Source organism: Pristiophorus japonicus, chromosome 8 (genome assembly GCF_044704955.1).
Source record: "Pristiophorus japonicus isolate sPriJap1 chromosome 8, sPriJap1.hap1, whole genome shotgun sequence".
Lineage (NCBI taxonomy): Eukaryota > Metazoa > Chordata > Chondrichthyes > Pristiophoridae > Pristiophorus > Pristiophorus japonicus.
In genome coordinates, this window is record NC_091984.1 from 88,754,551 (window position 1) to 88,770,332 (window position 15,782).

At 51.3% G+C, this 15,782-nt stretch overlaps 1 protein-coding gene across 1 annotated transcript in view; it reads right to left on the bottom strand.

Moving 5' to 3' along the window:
• lepr (leptin receptor) overlaps window positions 1-15,782 on the bottom strand; it is a 198,597-nt gene that overhangs the window by 76,635 nt on the left and 106,180 nt on the right. The window contains exon 11 of the mRNA XM_070888241.1: window positions 10,479-10,627. Coding sequence (XP_070744342.1) covers window positions 10,479-10,627 — 149 coding nt within the window. The remainder of the gene's footprint in view (window positions 1-10,478; window positions 10,628-15,782) is intronic.

Genomic DNA, 15,782 nt, shown 5'->3' on the forward strand with positions numbered 1-15,782 from the left:
GTGGTGTGTGGAGTGTGGAGTGTGGAGTGTGGAGTGTGATGTGTGGTGTGTGGTGTGTGGTGTGTGATGTGTGGTGTGTGGAGTGTGGTGTGTGATGTGTGGAGTGTGGAGTATGGTGTGTGGTGTGTTGAGTGTGGTGTGTGGTGTGTGGAGTGCGGTGTGTGGAGTGTGGAGTGTGGAGTGTGGTGTGTGATGTGTGGTGTGTGGTGTGTGGAGTGTGGTGTGTGATGTGTGATGTGTGGTGTGTGGTGTGTGGAGTGTGGTGTGTGATGTGTGGTGTGTGGTGTGTGGAGTGTGGAGTGTGGTGTGTGATGTGTGATGTGTGGAGTGTGGTGTGTGGAGTGTGGAGTGTGGAATGTGATGTGTGGTGTGTGGAGTGTGGTGTGTGGTGTGTGGTGTGTTGAGTGTGGTGTGTGGTGTGTGGTGTGTGGAGTGCGGTGTGTGGAGTGTGGAGTGCGGTGTGTGGAGTGTGGAGTGTGGAGTGTGATGTGTGGTGTGTGGTGTGTGGTGTGTGATGTGTGGTGTGTGGAGTGTGGAGTGTGGAGTGTGGAGTGTGATGTGTGGTGTGTGGTGTGTGGTGTGTGATGTGTGGTGTGTGGAGTGTGGTGTGTGATGTGTGGAGTGTGGAGTATGGTGTGTGGTGTGTTGAGTGTGGTGTGTGGTGTGTGGAGTGCGGTGTGTGGAGTGTGGAGTGTGGTGTGTGATGTGTGGTGTGTGGTGTGTGGAGTGTGGTGTGTGATGTGTGATGTGTGGTGTGTGGTGTGTGGAGTGTGGTGTGTGATGTGTGGTGTGTGGTGTGTGGAGTGTGGAGTGTGGTGTGTGATGTGTGATGTGTGGAGTGTGGTGTGTGGAGTGTGGAGTGTGGAATGTGATGTGTGGTGTGTGGAGTGTGGTGTGTGGTGTGTGGTGTGTTGAGTGTGGTGTGTGGTGTGTGGTGTGTGGAGTGCGGTGTGTGGAGTGTGGAGTGCGGTGTGTGGAGTGTGGAGTGTGGAGTGTGATGTGTGGTGTGTGGTGTGTGGAGTGTGGTGTGTGGTGTGTGATGTGTGGTGTGTGATGTGTGGTGTGTGGAGTGTGGTGTGTTGAGTGTGGTGTGTGGTGTGTGGTGTGTGGAGTGTGGTGTGTGTAGTGTGGTGTGTGGAGTGTGGTGTGTGGAGTGTGGAGTGTGGTGTGCGGTGTGTGGAGTGCGGAGTGCGGAGTGCGGAGTGTGGTGTGTGGAGTGTGGTGTGTGATGTGTGGAGTGTGGAGTGTGGAGTGTGATGTGTGGTGTGTGGTGTGTGGTGTGTGGTGTGTGGAGTGTGGTGTGTGGTGTGTTGAGTGTGGTGTGTGGTGTGAGGAGTGCGGTGTGTGGTGTGTGGTGTGTGATGTGTAATGTGTGGTGTGTGATGTGTGATGTGTGGTGTGTGGTGTGTGGAGTGTGGTGTGTGATGTGTGGTGTGGTGTGTGTAGTGTGGTGTGTGGAGTGTGGTGTGTGGAGTGTGATGTGCGGAGTGTGGAGTGCGGAGTGCGGAGTGTGATGTGTGGTGTGTGGTGTGTGGTGTGTGGTGTGTGATGTGTGATGTGTGGTGTGTGGTGTGTTGAGTGTGGTGTGTGGTGTGTGGAGTGCAGTGTGTGATGTGTGATGTGTGGTGTGTGGTGTGTGGAGTGTGGTGTGTGATGTGTGATGTGTGGTGTGTGGTGTGTGGTGTGTGATGTGTGGTGTGTGTAGTGTGGTGTGTGGTGTGTGGTGTGTGGTATGTGGTGTGTGATGTGTGGTGTGTGTAGTGTGGTGTGTGGAGTGTGGTGTGTGGAGTGTGGAGTGCGGAGTGTGGTGTGTGGAGTGCGGAGTGTGGAGTGCGGAGTGTGGTGTGTGGTGTGTGGAGTGTGGTGTGTGATGTGTGGTGTGTGATGTGTGGTGTGTGATGTGTGGTGTGTGGAGTGTGGTGTGTGGAGTGCGGAGTGCGGAGTGTGGTGTGTGGAGTGTGGTGTGTGATGTGTGGAGTGTGGTGTGTGGTGTGTTGAGTGTGGTGTGTGGAGTGCAGCGTGTGGTGTGTGGAGTGTGGTGTGTGATGTGTGGAGTGTGGAGTGTGGTGTGTGGAGTGCAGTGTGTGGTGTGTGGAGTGTGGTGTGTGATGTGTGGAGTGTGGTGTGTGGTGTGTGGTGTGTTGAGTGTGGTGTGTGGAGTGCAGTGTGTGGTGTGTGGAGTGTGGTGTGTGGTGTGTGGTGGTGATGTGTGGTGTGTGTAGTGTGGTGTGTGGAGTGTGGTGTGTGGAGTGTGATGTGTGGTGTGTGGTGTGTGGAGTGCGGAGTGTGGTGTGTGGAGTGCAGTGTGTGGTGTGTGGAGTGTGGTGTGTGATGTGTGGAGTGTGGTGTGTGGTGTGTGGTGTGTTGAGTGTGGTGTGTGGAGTGCAGTGTGTGGTGTGTGGAGTGTGGTGTGTGGTGTGTGGTGGTGATGTGTGGTGTGTGTAGTGTGGTGTGTGGAGTGTGGTGTGTGGAGTGTGATGTGTGGTGTGTGGTGTGTGGAGTGTGGAGTGCGGAGTGTGGTGTGTGGAGTGCGGAGTGTGGAGTGTGGAGTGCGGAGTGTGGTGTGTGGTGTGTGATGTGTGGTGTGTGGAGTGTGGTGTGTGATGTGTGGTGTGTGGAGTGTGGAGTGTGGTGTGTGGTGTGTGATGTGTGATGTGTGATGTATGGTGTGTGATGTGTGGTGTGTGGTGTGTGGAGTGTGGTGTGTGATGTGTGGTGTGGTGTGTGTAGTGTGGTGTGTGGAGTGTGGTGTGTGGAGTGTGGTGTGTGGAGTGCGGAGTGCGGAGTGTGGTGTGTGGAGTGTGGTGTGTGATGTGTGGTGTGTGGTGTGTGGTGTGTGGAGTGTGGTGTGTGATGTGTGGAGTGTGGAGTGTGGTGTGTGGTGTGTTGAGTGTGGTGTGTGGAGTGCAGTGTGTGGTGTGTGGAGTGTGGTGTGTGATGTGTGGTGTGTGGTGTGTGGAGTGTGGAGTGTGGAGTGTGATGTGTGGTGTGTGGTGTGTGGTGTGTGGTGTGTGGAGTGTGGTGTGTGATGTGTGGTGTGTTGAGTGTGGTGTGTGGTGTGAGGAGTGCGGTGTGTGGTGTGTGGTGTGTGATGTGTAATGTGTGGTGTGTGATGTGTGATGTGTGGTGTGTGGTGTGTGGAGTGTGGTGTGTGATGTGTGGTGTGGTGTGTGTAGTGTGGTGTGTGGAGTGTGGTGTGTGGAGTGTGATGTGCGGAGTGTGGAGTGCGGAGTGCGGAGTGTGATGTGTGGTGTGTGGTGTGTGGTGTGTGGTGTGTGATGTGTGATGTGTGGTGTGTGGTGTGTTGAGTGTGGTGTGTGGTGTGTGGAGTGCAGTGTGTGATGTGTGATGTGTGGTGTGTGGTGTGTGGAGTGTGGTGTGTGATGTGTGATGTGTGGTGTGTGGTGTGTGGTGTGTGATGTGTGGTGTGTGTAGTGTGGTGTGTGGTGTGTGGTGTGTGGTATGTGGTGTGTGATGTGTGGTGTGTGTAGTGTGGTGTGTGGAGTGTGGTGTGTGGTGTGTGGAGTGTGGAGTGCGGAGTGTGGTGTGTGGAGTGCGGAGTGTGGAGTGCGGAGTGTGGTGTGTGGTGTGTGATGTGTGGTGTGTGGAGTGTGGTGTGTGATGTGTGGTGTGTGATGTGTGGTGTGTGATGTGTGGTGTGTGGAGTGTGGTGTGTGGAGTGCGGAGTGCGGAGTGTGGTGTGTGGAGTGTGGTGTGTGATGTGTGGTGTGTGGTGTGTGGTGTGTGATGTGTGGAGTGTGGTGTGTGGTGTGTTGAGTGTGGTGTGTGGAGTGCAGCGTGTGGTGTGTGGAGTGTGGTGTGTGATGTGTGGAGTGTGGAGTGTGGTGTGTGGAGTGCAGTGTGTGGTGTGTGGAGTGTGGTGTGTGATGTGTGGAGTGTGGTGTGTGGTGTGTGGTGTGTTGAGTGTGGTGTGTGGAGTGCAGTGTGTGGTGTGTGGAGTGTGGTGTGTGGTGTGTGGTGGTGATGTGTGGTGTGTGTAGTGTGGTGTGTGGAGTGTGGTGTGTGGAGTGTGATGTGTGGTGTGTGGTGTGTGGAGTGCGGAGTGTGGTGTGTGGAGTGCGGTGTGTGGTGTGTGGAGTGTGGTGTGTGATGTGTGGAGTGTGGTGTGTGGTGTGTGGTGTGTTGAGTGTGGTGTGTGGAGTGCAGTGTGTGGTGTGTGGAGTGTGGTGTGTGGTGTGTGGTGGTGATGTGTGGTGTGTGTAGTGTGGTGTGTGGAGTGTGGTGTGTGGAGTGTGATGTGTGGTGTGTGGTGTGTGGAGTGTGGAGTGCGGAGTGTGGTGTGTGGAGTGCGGAGTGTGGAGTGCGGAGTGTGGTGTGTGGTGTGTGATGTGTGGTGTGTGGAGTGTGGTGTGTGATGTGTGGTGTGGTGTGTGTAGTGTGGTGTGTGGAGTGTGGAGTGTGGTGTGTGGTGTGTGATGTGTGATGTATGGTGTGTGATGTGTGATGTGTGGTGTGTGGTGTGTGGAGTGTGGTGTGTGATGTGTGGTGTGGTGTGTGTAGTGTGGTGTGTGGAGTGTGGTGTGTGGAGTGTGGTGTGTGGAGTGCGGAGTGCGGAGTGTGGTGTGTGGAGTGTGGTGTGTGATGTGTGGTGTGTGGAGTGTGGTGTGTGGTGTGTGGAGTGTGGAGTGTGGTGTGTGGTGTGTTGAGTGTGGTGTGTGGAGTGCAGTGTGTGGTGTGTGGAGTGTGGTGTGTGATGTGTGGTGTGTGGTGTGTGGAGTGTGGTGTGTGATGTGTGATGTGTGGTGTGTGGTGTGTGTAGTGTGGTGTGTGGTGTGTGTAGTGTGGTGTGTGGAGTGTGGAGTGTGGAGTGTGGAGTGCGGAGTGTGGAGTGCGGTGTGCGGTGTGCGGTGTGCGGTGTGTGATGTGTGGTGTGTGTAGTGTGTAGTGTGTGGAGTGTGGAGTGTGGTGTGTGGTGTGTGGTGTGTGGAGTGTGGTGTGTGGTGTGCGAAGTGCGGAGTGTGGTGTGTGCAGTGTGGAGTGTGGTGTGTGGAGTGTGGTGTGTGGAGTGTGGAGTGTGGAGTGTGGAGTGTGGAGTGTGGAGTGTGGTGTGCGGAGTGTGGAGTGTGAAGTGCGGAGTGCGGTGTGTGGAGTGTGGAGTGCGGAGTGTGGAGTGCGGTGTGTGGTGTGTGATGTGTGGTGTGTGTAATGTGGTGTGTGGAGTGTGGTGTGTGGAGTGTGGAGTGTGGTGTGTGGAGTGTGGTTTGAGGAGTGCGGTGTGTGGTGTGTGGTGTGTGGTGTGTGATGTGTGATGTGTGGTGTGTGATGTGTGATGTGTGGTGTGTGGTGTGTGGAGTGTGGTGTGTGGTGTGGTGTGTGTAGTGTGGTGTGTGGAGTGTGGTGTGCGGTGTGTGGAGTGTGATGTGTGGTGTGTGGTGTGTGATGTGTGATGTGTGGTGTGTGGTGTGTGGTGTGTGGTGTGTGGAGTGTGGTGTGTGATGTGTGATGTGTGGTGTGTGGTGTGTGGAGTGTGGTGTGTGATGTGTGGAGTGTGGAGTGTGATGTGTGATGTGTGGTGTGTGGTGTGTGGTGTGTGGTGTGTGGAGTGTGGTGTGTGGAGTGTGGTGTGTGGAGTGTGGAGTGTGGTGTGTGGAGTGTGGTGTGTGGAGTGTGGTGTGCGATGTGTGGAGTGCGGAGTGTGGTGTGTGGAGTGCGGAGTGTGGAGTGCGGAGTGCGAAGTGCGGAGTGCGGAGTGTGGTGTGTGGAGTGTGGAGTGTGGTGTGTGGAGTGTGGTGTGTGGAGTGTGGAGTGTGGTGTGTGGAGTGCGGAGTGCGAAGTGCGGAGTGTGGTGTGTGCAGTGTGGAGTGTGGTGTGTGGAGTGTGGAGTGTGGTGTGTGGAGTGTGGTGTGTGGAGTGTGGTGTGTGGTGTGCGGAGTGCGAAGTGCGGAGTGCGAAGTGCGGAGTGCGGTGTGTGCAGTGTGGTGTGTGGAGTGTGGAGTGTGGTGTGTGGAGTGTGGAGTGTGGTGTGTGGAGTGCGGAGTGCGAAGTGCGGAGTGCGGTGTGTGCAGTGTGGTGTGCGGAGTGCGAAGTGCGGAGTGTGGTGTGTGGAGTGTGGAGTGTGGTGTGTGGAGTGCGGAGTGTGGTGTGTGCAGTGTGGAGTGTGGTGTGTGGAGTGTGGAGTGTGGAGTGTGGAGTGTGGTGTGTGGAGTGCGGAGTGTGGTGTGTGGAGTGTGGTGTGTGGAGTGCGGAGTGTGGTGTGTGCAGTGTGGAGTGTGGTGTGTGGAGTGTGGAGTGTGGAGTGTGGAGTGTGGAGTGTGGAGTGTGGAGTGTGGTGTGTGGAGTGCGGAGTGTGGTGTGTGCAGTGTGGAGTGTGGTGTGTGGAGTGTGGAGTGTGGAGTGTGGAGTGTGGTGTGTGGAGTGCGGAGTGTGGTGTGTGGAGTGTGGTGTGTGGAGTGCGGAGTGCGAAGTGCGGAGTGCGGGGTGTGTGCAGTGTGGAGTGTGGAGTGTGGAGTGTGGTGTGTGGAGTGTGGAGTGTGGAGTGTGGAGTGTGGTGTGTGGAGTGCGGAGTGTGGTGTGTGGAGTGTGGTGTGTGGAGTGTGGAGTGTGGAGTGTGGTGTGTGGAGTGCGGAGTGTGGTGTGTGGAGTGTGGTGTGTGGAGTGTGGAGTGCGGAGTGTGGTGTGTGGAGTGTGGAGTGTGGAGTGTGGAGTGTGGTGTGTGGAGTGTGGAGTGTGGAGTGTGGTGTGTGGAGTGCGGAGTGTGGTGTGTGCAGTGTGGAGTGTGGTGTGTGGAGTGTGGAGTGTGGAGTGTGGAGTGTGGTGTGTGGAGTGCGGAGTGTGGTGTGTGGAGTGTGGTGTGTGGAGTGCGGAGTGCGAAGTGCGGAGTGCGGGGTGTGTGCAGTGTGGAGTGTGGAGTGTGGAGTGTGGAGTGTGGTGTGTGGAGTGCGGAGTGTGCAGTGTGGAGTGTGGTGTGTGGTGTGTGGAGTGTGGTGTGTGGAGTGCGGAGTGCGAAGTGCGGAGTGCGGTGTGTGCAGTGTGGTGTGTGGAGTGTGCAGTGTGGAGTGTGGTGTGTGGTGTGTGGAGTGTGGAGTGTGGAGTGTGGTGTGTGGAGTGTGGTGTGTGGAGTGTGGAGTGTGGTGTGTGGAGTGTGGAGTGTGGTGTGTGGAGTGCGGAGTGTGGTGTGTGCAGTGTGGAGTGTGGTGTGTGGAGTGTGGAGTGTGGAGTGTGGTGTGTGGAGTGCGGAGTGTGGTGTGTGGAGTGTGGTGTGTGGAGTGCGGAATGCGAAGTGCGGAGTGCGGGGTGTGTGCAGTGTGGAGTGTGGTGTGTGGAGTGTGGTGTGTGGAGTGTGGAGTGTGGAGTGTGGTGTGTGGAGTGCGGAGTGTGGTGTGTGCAGTGTGGAGTGTGGTGTGTGGTGTGTGGAGTATGGAGTGTGGAGTGTGGTGTGTGGAGTGCGGAGTGTGGAGTGCGGAGTGCGAAGTGCGGAGTGCGGGGTGTGTGCAGTGTGGAGTGTGGTGTGTGGAGTGTGGTGTGTGGAGTGTGGAGTGTGGAGTGTGGAGTGTGGTGTGTGCAGTGTGGAGTGTGGAGTGTGGAGTGTGGTGTGTGGAGTGCGGAGTGTGGTGTGTGGAGTGCGGAGTGTGGTGTGTGGAGTGTGGTGTGTGGAGTGCGGAGTGCGGGGTGTGTGCAGTGTGGAGTGTGGTGTGTGGAGTGTGGTGTGTGGAGTGTGGAGTGTGGAGTGTGGAGTGTGGAGTGCGGTGTGCGGTGTGTGGAGTGCGGAGTGAGGAGTGCGGAGTGTGGAGTGCGGAGTGTGGTGTGTGGAGTGTGGTGTGTGGAGTGTGGAGTTGTGGTGTGCGGTGTGTGGAGTGTGGTGTGCGGTGTGTGGAGTGTGGAGTGTGGAGTGCGGAGTGTGGTGTGTGGAGTGTGGTGTGTGGGGTGCGGAGTGTGGAGTGTGGTGTGCGGTGTGTGGAGTGTGGTGTGCGGTGTGCGGAGTGTGGAGTGTGGAGTGTGGAGTGCGGAGTGTGGTGTGTGGAGTGTGGTGTGTGGAGTGCGGTGTGTGCAGTGTGGAGTGTGGTGTGTGGAGTGTGGTGTGTGGAGTGTGGAGTGTGGAGTGTGGTGTGTGGAGTGCGGTGTGTGGAGTGCGGAGTGCGAAGTGCGGAGTGTGGTGTGTGCAGTGTGGTGTGTGGAGTGTGGTGTGTGGTGTGTGGTGTGTGGAGTGTGGTGTGTGGAGTGTGGTGTGCGGTGTGTGGAGTGTGTTGTGCGGTGTGTGGAGTGTGGTGTGCGGTGTGTGGAGTGTGGTGTGCGGTGTGTGGAGTGTGGAGTGTGGAGTGCGGAGTGTGGTGTGTGGAGTGTGGAGTGTGGAGTGTGGAGTGTGGAGTGCGGAGTGTGGTGTGTGGAGTGTGGTGTGTGGAGTGCGGAGTGTGGAGTGTGGTGTGCGGTGTGCGGAGTGTGGTGTGTGGAGTGTGGTGTGTGGAGTGCGGAGTGTGGAGTGTGGTGTGCGGAGTGTGGTGTGTGGAGTGTGGTGTGTGGAGTGTGGAGTGTGGAGTGTGGTGTGTGGAGTGTGGTGTGCGATGTGTGGAGTGTGGAGTGTGGAGTGTGGTGTGTGATTTGTGGAGTGTGGAGTTTCGAGTGCGGAGTGTGAAGTGCGGAGTGTGGTGTGTGGAGTGTGGTGTGTGGAGTGCGGTGTGTGGAGTGTGGTGTGCGATGTGTGGAGTGTGGTGTGCGGTGTGTGGAGTGTGGAGTGTGGTGTGTGGAGTGTGGTGTGTGGAGTGTGGTGTGCGGTGTGTGGAGTGTGGTGTGTGGAGTGTGGAGTGTGGTGTGCGGTGTGTGGAGTGTGGAGTGTGGAGTGCGGATTGTGGTGTGTGGAGTGTGGTGTGTGGAGTGTGGAGTGTGGTGTGCGGTGTGTGGAGTGTGGTGTGCGGTGTGTGGAGTGTGGAGTATGGAGTGCGGAGTGTGGTGTGTGGAGTGTGGTGTGTGGAGTGCGGAGTGTGGAGTGTGGTGTGCGGTGTGTGGAGTGTGGTGTGCGGTGTGTGGAGTGTGGAGTGTGGTGTGCGGTGTGCGGAGTGTGGTGTGTGGTGTGTGGAGTGTGGAGTGCGGAGTGTGGTGTGTGCAGTGTGGAGTGTGGTGTGTGGAGTGTGGTGTGTGGAGTATGCAGTGTGGAGTGTGGTGTGTGGAGTGCGGAGTGCGAAGTGCGGAGTGTGGTGTGTGCAGTGTGGAGTGTGGTGTGTGGAGTGTGGTGTGTGGAGTGTGGAGTGTGGAGTGCGGTGTGCGGTGTGTGGAGTGTGGAGTGTGAAGTGCGGAGTGTGGTGTGTGGAGTGTTGTGTGTGGAGTGCGGAGTGTGGTGTGTGCAGTGTGGTGTGTGGAGTGTGGTGTGTGGAGTGTGGTGTGTGGAGAGCGGAGTGTGGTGTGTGGTGTGGCGTGCGGAGTGTGGAGTGCGGAGTGTGGTGTGTGGAGTGTGGTGTGTGGTGTGTGGAGTGTGGTGTGTGGAGTGTGAAGTGCGGAGTGTGGTGTGTGCAGTGTGGAGTGTGGTGTGTGGAGTGTGGTGTGTGGAGTGTGGAGTGTGGTGTGTGGAGTGTGGAGTGTGGAGTGCGGTGTGCGGTGTGTGGAGTGTGGAGTGTGGAGTGTGAAGTGCGGAGTGTGGTGTGTGGAGTGTGGAGTGTGGAGTGTGGAGTGTGAAGTGCGGAGTGTGGTGTGTGGAGTGCGGAGTGCGAAGTGTGGTGTGTGCAGTGTGGTGTGTGGAGTGTGGTGTGTGGTGTGTGGAGTGCGGTGTGTGGAGTGTGGAGTGTGGAGTGCGGTGTGCGGTGTGTGGAATGTGGAGTGTGGAGTGTGAAGTGCGGAGTGTGGTGTGTGGAGTGTTGTGTGTGGAGTGCGGAGTGCGAAGTGCGGAGTGTGGTGTGTGCAGTGTGGTGTGTGGAGTGTGGTGTGTGGAGTGTGGTGTGTGGAGAGCGGAGTGTGGTGTGTGGTGTGGCGTGCGGAGTGTGGAGTGCGGAGTGTGGTGTGTGGAGTGTGGTGTGTGGTGTGTGGAGTGTGGTGTGTGGAGTGTGAAGTGCGGAGTGTGGTGTGTGCAGTGTGGAGTGTGGTGTGTGGAGTGTGGTGTGTGGAGTGTGGTGTGTGGAGTGTGGAGTGTGGTGTGTGGAGTGTGGAGTGTGGAGTGCGGTGTGCGGTGTGTGGAGTGTGGAGTGTGGAGTGTGAAGTGCGGAGTGTGGTGTGTGGAGTGTTGTGTGTGGAGTGCGGAGTGCGAAGTGCGGAGTGTGGTGTGTGCAGTGTGGTGTGTGGAGTGTGGTGTGTGGTGTGTGGAGTGTGGTGTGTGGAGTGTGGAGTGTGGAGTGCAGAGTGTGGTGTTTGGAGTGTGTAGTGTGGTGAGTGTGGTGTGTGGAGTGCGATGTGCAGTGTGAGGTGTGTGTGCATGAGGGGGCGGTTGGAGGCTGTGTAGAGGAAATTGTAGCATGCACCACCCAGGTGCTGGCAAAAACTCCAACATGCTGTACAGTTCAGTTCAGGCTTTACAAAGTTTTAGCAGATCACCCTACCTTCCAGTTTTTCTCCATTCCATCCTCAGAGTACTGAATTTCAAACAGAAGTTTGTATGGTGGCAGGCATGGCTTGACCCAGCTAATATTTAGACAACCTTCATTTAGGGTGATTTCTGCATCAACTTTGGAGGGCGCCCAAGGTTTCACTATCAATATGAAAAGAAAAAGTAATACTAATGGGCATTGCAGCACTTTCAAAATCTGGAGTTTATTTTAGATAAATTATTAATAAGTCCATATGCCCAGATTACAGGAAAAAGATATTTCCTGTGAATTACCCGTAACCATAAAATGTTATCAATTGGGAAACATGGAAAGTTATTCATAGAACTCATGGAATAGAATCATAGAATGGTTACACCACAGAAAGAGGACATTCGAACCTGTGCCAGCTCTCTGCAAGAGCACTTCAGATAGTCCCACTCCCCAGCCCTTTCCCCGTAGCCCTGCAATTTTTTTCCTTCAGGTACTTATCCAATTTAAAAGCCACTATTGAATTTGCCTCCACCACCCTTGCAGGCAGTGCATTCCAGATCCTAACCACTCGTTGCATAAAAATATTTTTCCTCAGGTCGCCTTTGGTTCCTCTGCCAATCACATTAAATCTGTGTTCTCTGATTCTTGACCCATCCGCCAATGGGAACAGTTTCTCTCTATCTACTCTGTCCAGACCCCTCATGATTTTGAACACCTTTATCAAATCTCCTCTCAACCTTCTCTGCTCTCAGGAGAACAACCTTAGCTTCACCAGTCTATCCACATAACTGAAGTCCCTCATCCCTGGAAACATTCTGTCATAAAACCATGCATCCATGCATTTTAAAAGAATCTGGGAAAGAGATAGCAGACGCATTACTACACATATATAATCATTCATTAGAAAAAGGTGTAGTGCCAGAGGCCAGGTGGATAGCTAACATAATACCTATATTCAAGAAAGGGGATAGAACATGTCCAGGGAATTATAGACCAGTCAGCTTAACATTGATGGTAGGAAAAATAATGGAATCTTTACCAAAGGAGAAAATAGAAGAACATCTAGAACCCAAGAATATAATAATGAATAGTCAGCATGGATTTAAAAAGGTAAAGTCTTGCTTGACTAACCTCATTGAATGTTTTGAAGAGGTAACAGAGCGAGTAGGCAATGGTAATGCAGCAGATGTAATTTATCTAGATTTTCAAAAGACCTTTGACAAGCTACCCCTTAATAGACTGACGAACAAGGTCAGAGAATGCGGAGTCAAGGGACAAGTAGCAGAATGGATAACTAGCTGGCTTCAAGACAGAAAGCAGAGAGTAGGGGTAAAGGGTAGCTATTCACAATGGCAGAAGGTGGGAAGTGTTCCATAAGGATTAATGCTGGGACCACTGTTGTTCACAATTTATATTAATGATACAGACTTTGGAATCAAAACACAATGTCTAAATTTGCAGATGGCACCAAATTTGGGAGCGGGGGTAGTCAATACTGAGGAGGACTGCAACAAATTACAGGAAGACATTAATAAACTTGCAGAATGGGCATATAATTGGCAAATGAAGTTCAACACAGATAAATGTGAGGTATTACAATTTGGTAGGAAGAATCGGGAGGTCACTTATTACTTGGAGGGTGCGTGTCTGTGTGGGGGAGAGAAACAAAGGGATCTCGGAGTACAAATACACAAATCACTAAAAGTTGCAACACAGGTTAGTAAAGCCATTAAAAAAAAGCAAACCAAGCACTTGGGTTTATTTCTAGAGAGATAGAATTGAAAAGTAGGGAAGTTATGCTAAACCTGTATTAAACCTTGATTAGACCATACTTGGAGTACTACGTACAGTTCTAGTCGCCTTATTATAAAATGGATATAGAGGCACTGGAGAGGATGCAGAGAAGAGTTACAAGGATGAGACCAGAAATGCGAAGGTATACATATCAGGAAAGGATGAATACGCTCTTTTCTCTTGAAAAATGAAGGCTGAGAGGTAATCTAATAGAGAATTTTAAAATAATGTAATGTTTTGGCAGAGCAGATACAGAGAGAATGTTTCCACGTGGGGAACAGCATAACTAGAGGCCATCAATATAAGGTCGTTACCAAGAAATTAAATAGGGAATTCAAAAGAAACTTCTTTAACCAAAGAGTGATGAGAATGTGGAACCCAATACTGTAGGGAGCAGTTGATGCGAATAGTATAGATGCATTTAAGGAGTGGCTAGACAAGCATATAATAGAGAAGGGAATAGAGGGTTAAGCTGATAGATTTAGATATGGAAAGACGGGAGGAAACCCGAGCGGAGCATAAACGCCAGCATGGACTGGTTGGGCCGAATGACCTGTTTCTGCGCCGTATATCCTAAATAATCCTATGTAATCCTATGGAAATATTGTCTGCACACTCTCTAAGGCCTTCATATCCTTCCTAAAGTGCGATGCCCAGAATTGGACACAATACTGCAGTTGAGACCAAACCAGTGATTTATAAAGGTTCATCATAACTTCCTTGTTTTTGTACTATATGGGCTAGAAATTCGACTTTTGGCCACAGTGAGATTTTTTCGGCATTTATCGCCAAAAATACCGCTAATCACACCGCCACTTTTTAAAGGCCTAAGTTTCGTTAAAAAATGCGCTCAGCAGTAAAAATTGCCGTTGCACAAGGATTGGAGTTGGAAAACAATTACTGCTGCGAGCTGGGCCTGGGGAGGGGGGAAAACACAAAAATAAATTGCAAAAAATAAAAAAAATCGCAAAACATTGACAAGACCCTTAACAAGTAACCACTGCAAAAAATGTAAAAATAAAAACTTTAACTTACCATTTTTGCAGGTCTTCATATGTATTGTTGATTTTGGGGTTGCAACGCAGCTTTGTCTCGAGCATTTTTTTCACTCAGAATATGGGCGCGGCAAACATCCAAACGACTGCGATAGCGGTATTAGCGGTATTTCAAAACTGCCGGCACGAGACTTCGGCGAAACTAGCGGATCACCGTTTTTCGCCAAAAACAACGAAACATCACCGAAAGAACAGGTGCAAGGTTGATGAATTTCCGGCCCATAGCTTCTATTTATGAAACCCAGGATCCCATATGCTTTTTTAACCACTTTCTTAACCTGCCTTGCCACCTTCAACGATTTGTGCGCATATACCCCCGGTCTCTCTGTTCATGCACCCACTTTCGAATTGTACCCTTTAGTTTATATTGCCTCTCCTCATTCTTCCTACCAAACTGTATCACTTTACACTTTTCTGGTTTAAATTTCATCTGCCACGTGTCCACCCATTTCACCAGCCTGTCTATGTCTTCTTAAAGTCTATCACTCTCCTCCTCACTGTTAACTATACTTCCAAGTTTTGTGTCATCTGCAAATTTCAAAATTGTGCCCTGTACACCCAAGTCTCAGTAATTAATAAATATCAAGAAAAGCAGCGGTCCTAGCACCGACCCCTGAGGAACACCACTGTATACCTTCCTCCAGTTCGAAAAACAACCATTTACCACTACTCTCTGTTTCCTGTCACTTAGCCAGTTTCGTATCCATGCTGCCACTGTCCCTTTTATTCCATGGGCTTCGACTTTGCTGTCAAACCTATTATGTGGCACTTTATCAAACGCCTTTTTGGAAATCCATACACACCATGTCAACCCCATTGCCCTCATCAACCCTCTCTGTGCCGCATCAAAAAACTCAATCAATTTAGCTAAACACGATTTGTCTTTAACAACTCCATGCTGGCTTTCCTTAATTAATCCATACTTGTCCAAGTGACTGTTAATTTTGTCCCTGATTATCATTTCTAAATGCTTCCCCACTACTGAGGCTAAACTAACTGGGTAGTTGCTGGGTTTATCCTTACACCCTTTCATTTAACCCATTACTACTTTAAAAGACAGAAAGATTTATATAGTGCCTTTCACGACTACCAGATGTCTCAAAGCGCTTTACAGCAATTTGAAGTGTAGTCACTGTTGTAACGTGGAAAACGTGGCAGCCAATTTGCACACAAGCAAGCTCCCACAAACAGCAATGTGATAATGACCAGATAATCTGCTTTTGTCATGTTGATTGAGGGATAAATATTGTCCAGACTCCGAGGTTAACTCCTTAGCTCTTCTTCGAAATAGTGTCATGGGATCTTTTACGTCCACTTGAGAGAGCAGGTGGTTTCACCTCTCATCCAAAAGACGGCACCTCTAACAATGCAGCGCTCCCTCAGTACTGCACTGGAGTGTCAGCCTAGATATTTGTGCTCAAGTCCCTGGGGTGGGACTTGAACCCACAATCTTCTGACTTAGAGGCGAGAGCTGAGCCACAGCTGACACACTTTATGTTTCAGAATTACCAGTTGTCTTAATATTGAGAAATCTGAGTGAAGGGCCAAGGTCCATTCTGTAGAACACAGCCAAAGTTAAGAGAAGCTGAGATATATAAAGTAGTGTTGATCAGGCGATGTTGTAAATCAAAATATAGTGATTAAGTGATGCCAAGTTTGGGTTTGAAAAGTCTGTAAATTGTCGAGGAAGCGACAACTGAGATGTAAGGAGTTCTACAGTTTTGAGATACTAATAAAGAATGAAGTACAATGGGAGTCTTGATTTAAGCATAATGAGCTTGAAGAAGGAGGAAAACATATAGGATTGCGTATTTAAAGTTTAGGAAGAACAAGAGAGGAAGATTCAGGGGAACATACTGAGGGAGCGCTGCATTGTTAGAGGTGCCGTCTTTTGGATGAGACGTTAAACCACCTGCTCTCTCAAGTGGACGTAAAAGATCCCATGACACTATTTCGAAGTAGAGCAAGGGAGTTATCCTCGGTGTCTGGACAATATTTATTCCTCCATCAACATAACAAAAACAGATTATCTGGTCATTATCACATTATACCATAGCCGTATTAATAAAGAGGTAAGGAAGGTTGAAGGCTAGAGGGGAGGCAAAGACAACACACTTTTGCTTTTCATGAATGAACATAGTGAGTCTGTGCAGTTCTCCATATTCATGAAGTCACTGGACTGCAAGGTATGAAGGGTGGTGGGATGAAAGACTTCTACACACAAAAAATGACTGCTCCCATGCTACCACAAACCTGCATAAAATAAAGCAACAAAGTTTAAATGAAAGGCACAGGTATTTCTCATTATAAATTTTAGCAATTAATGGATCAATTCAAAAGAATGCATTTCCTCATTAAACCTCTTGTAATATTACACCACATCTTTATGATACCCATTAGGCTGTTTAACAATATAAGTTGAAACTTGGTCTTTTTTTTGTTAAACTGGAGAGTAGAATTATAAAACAAATCACCT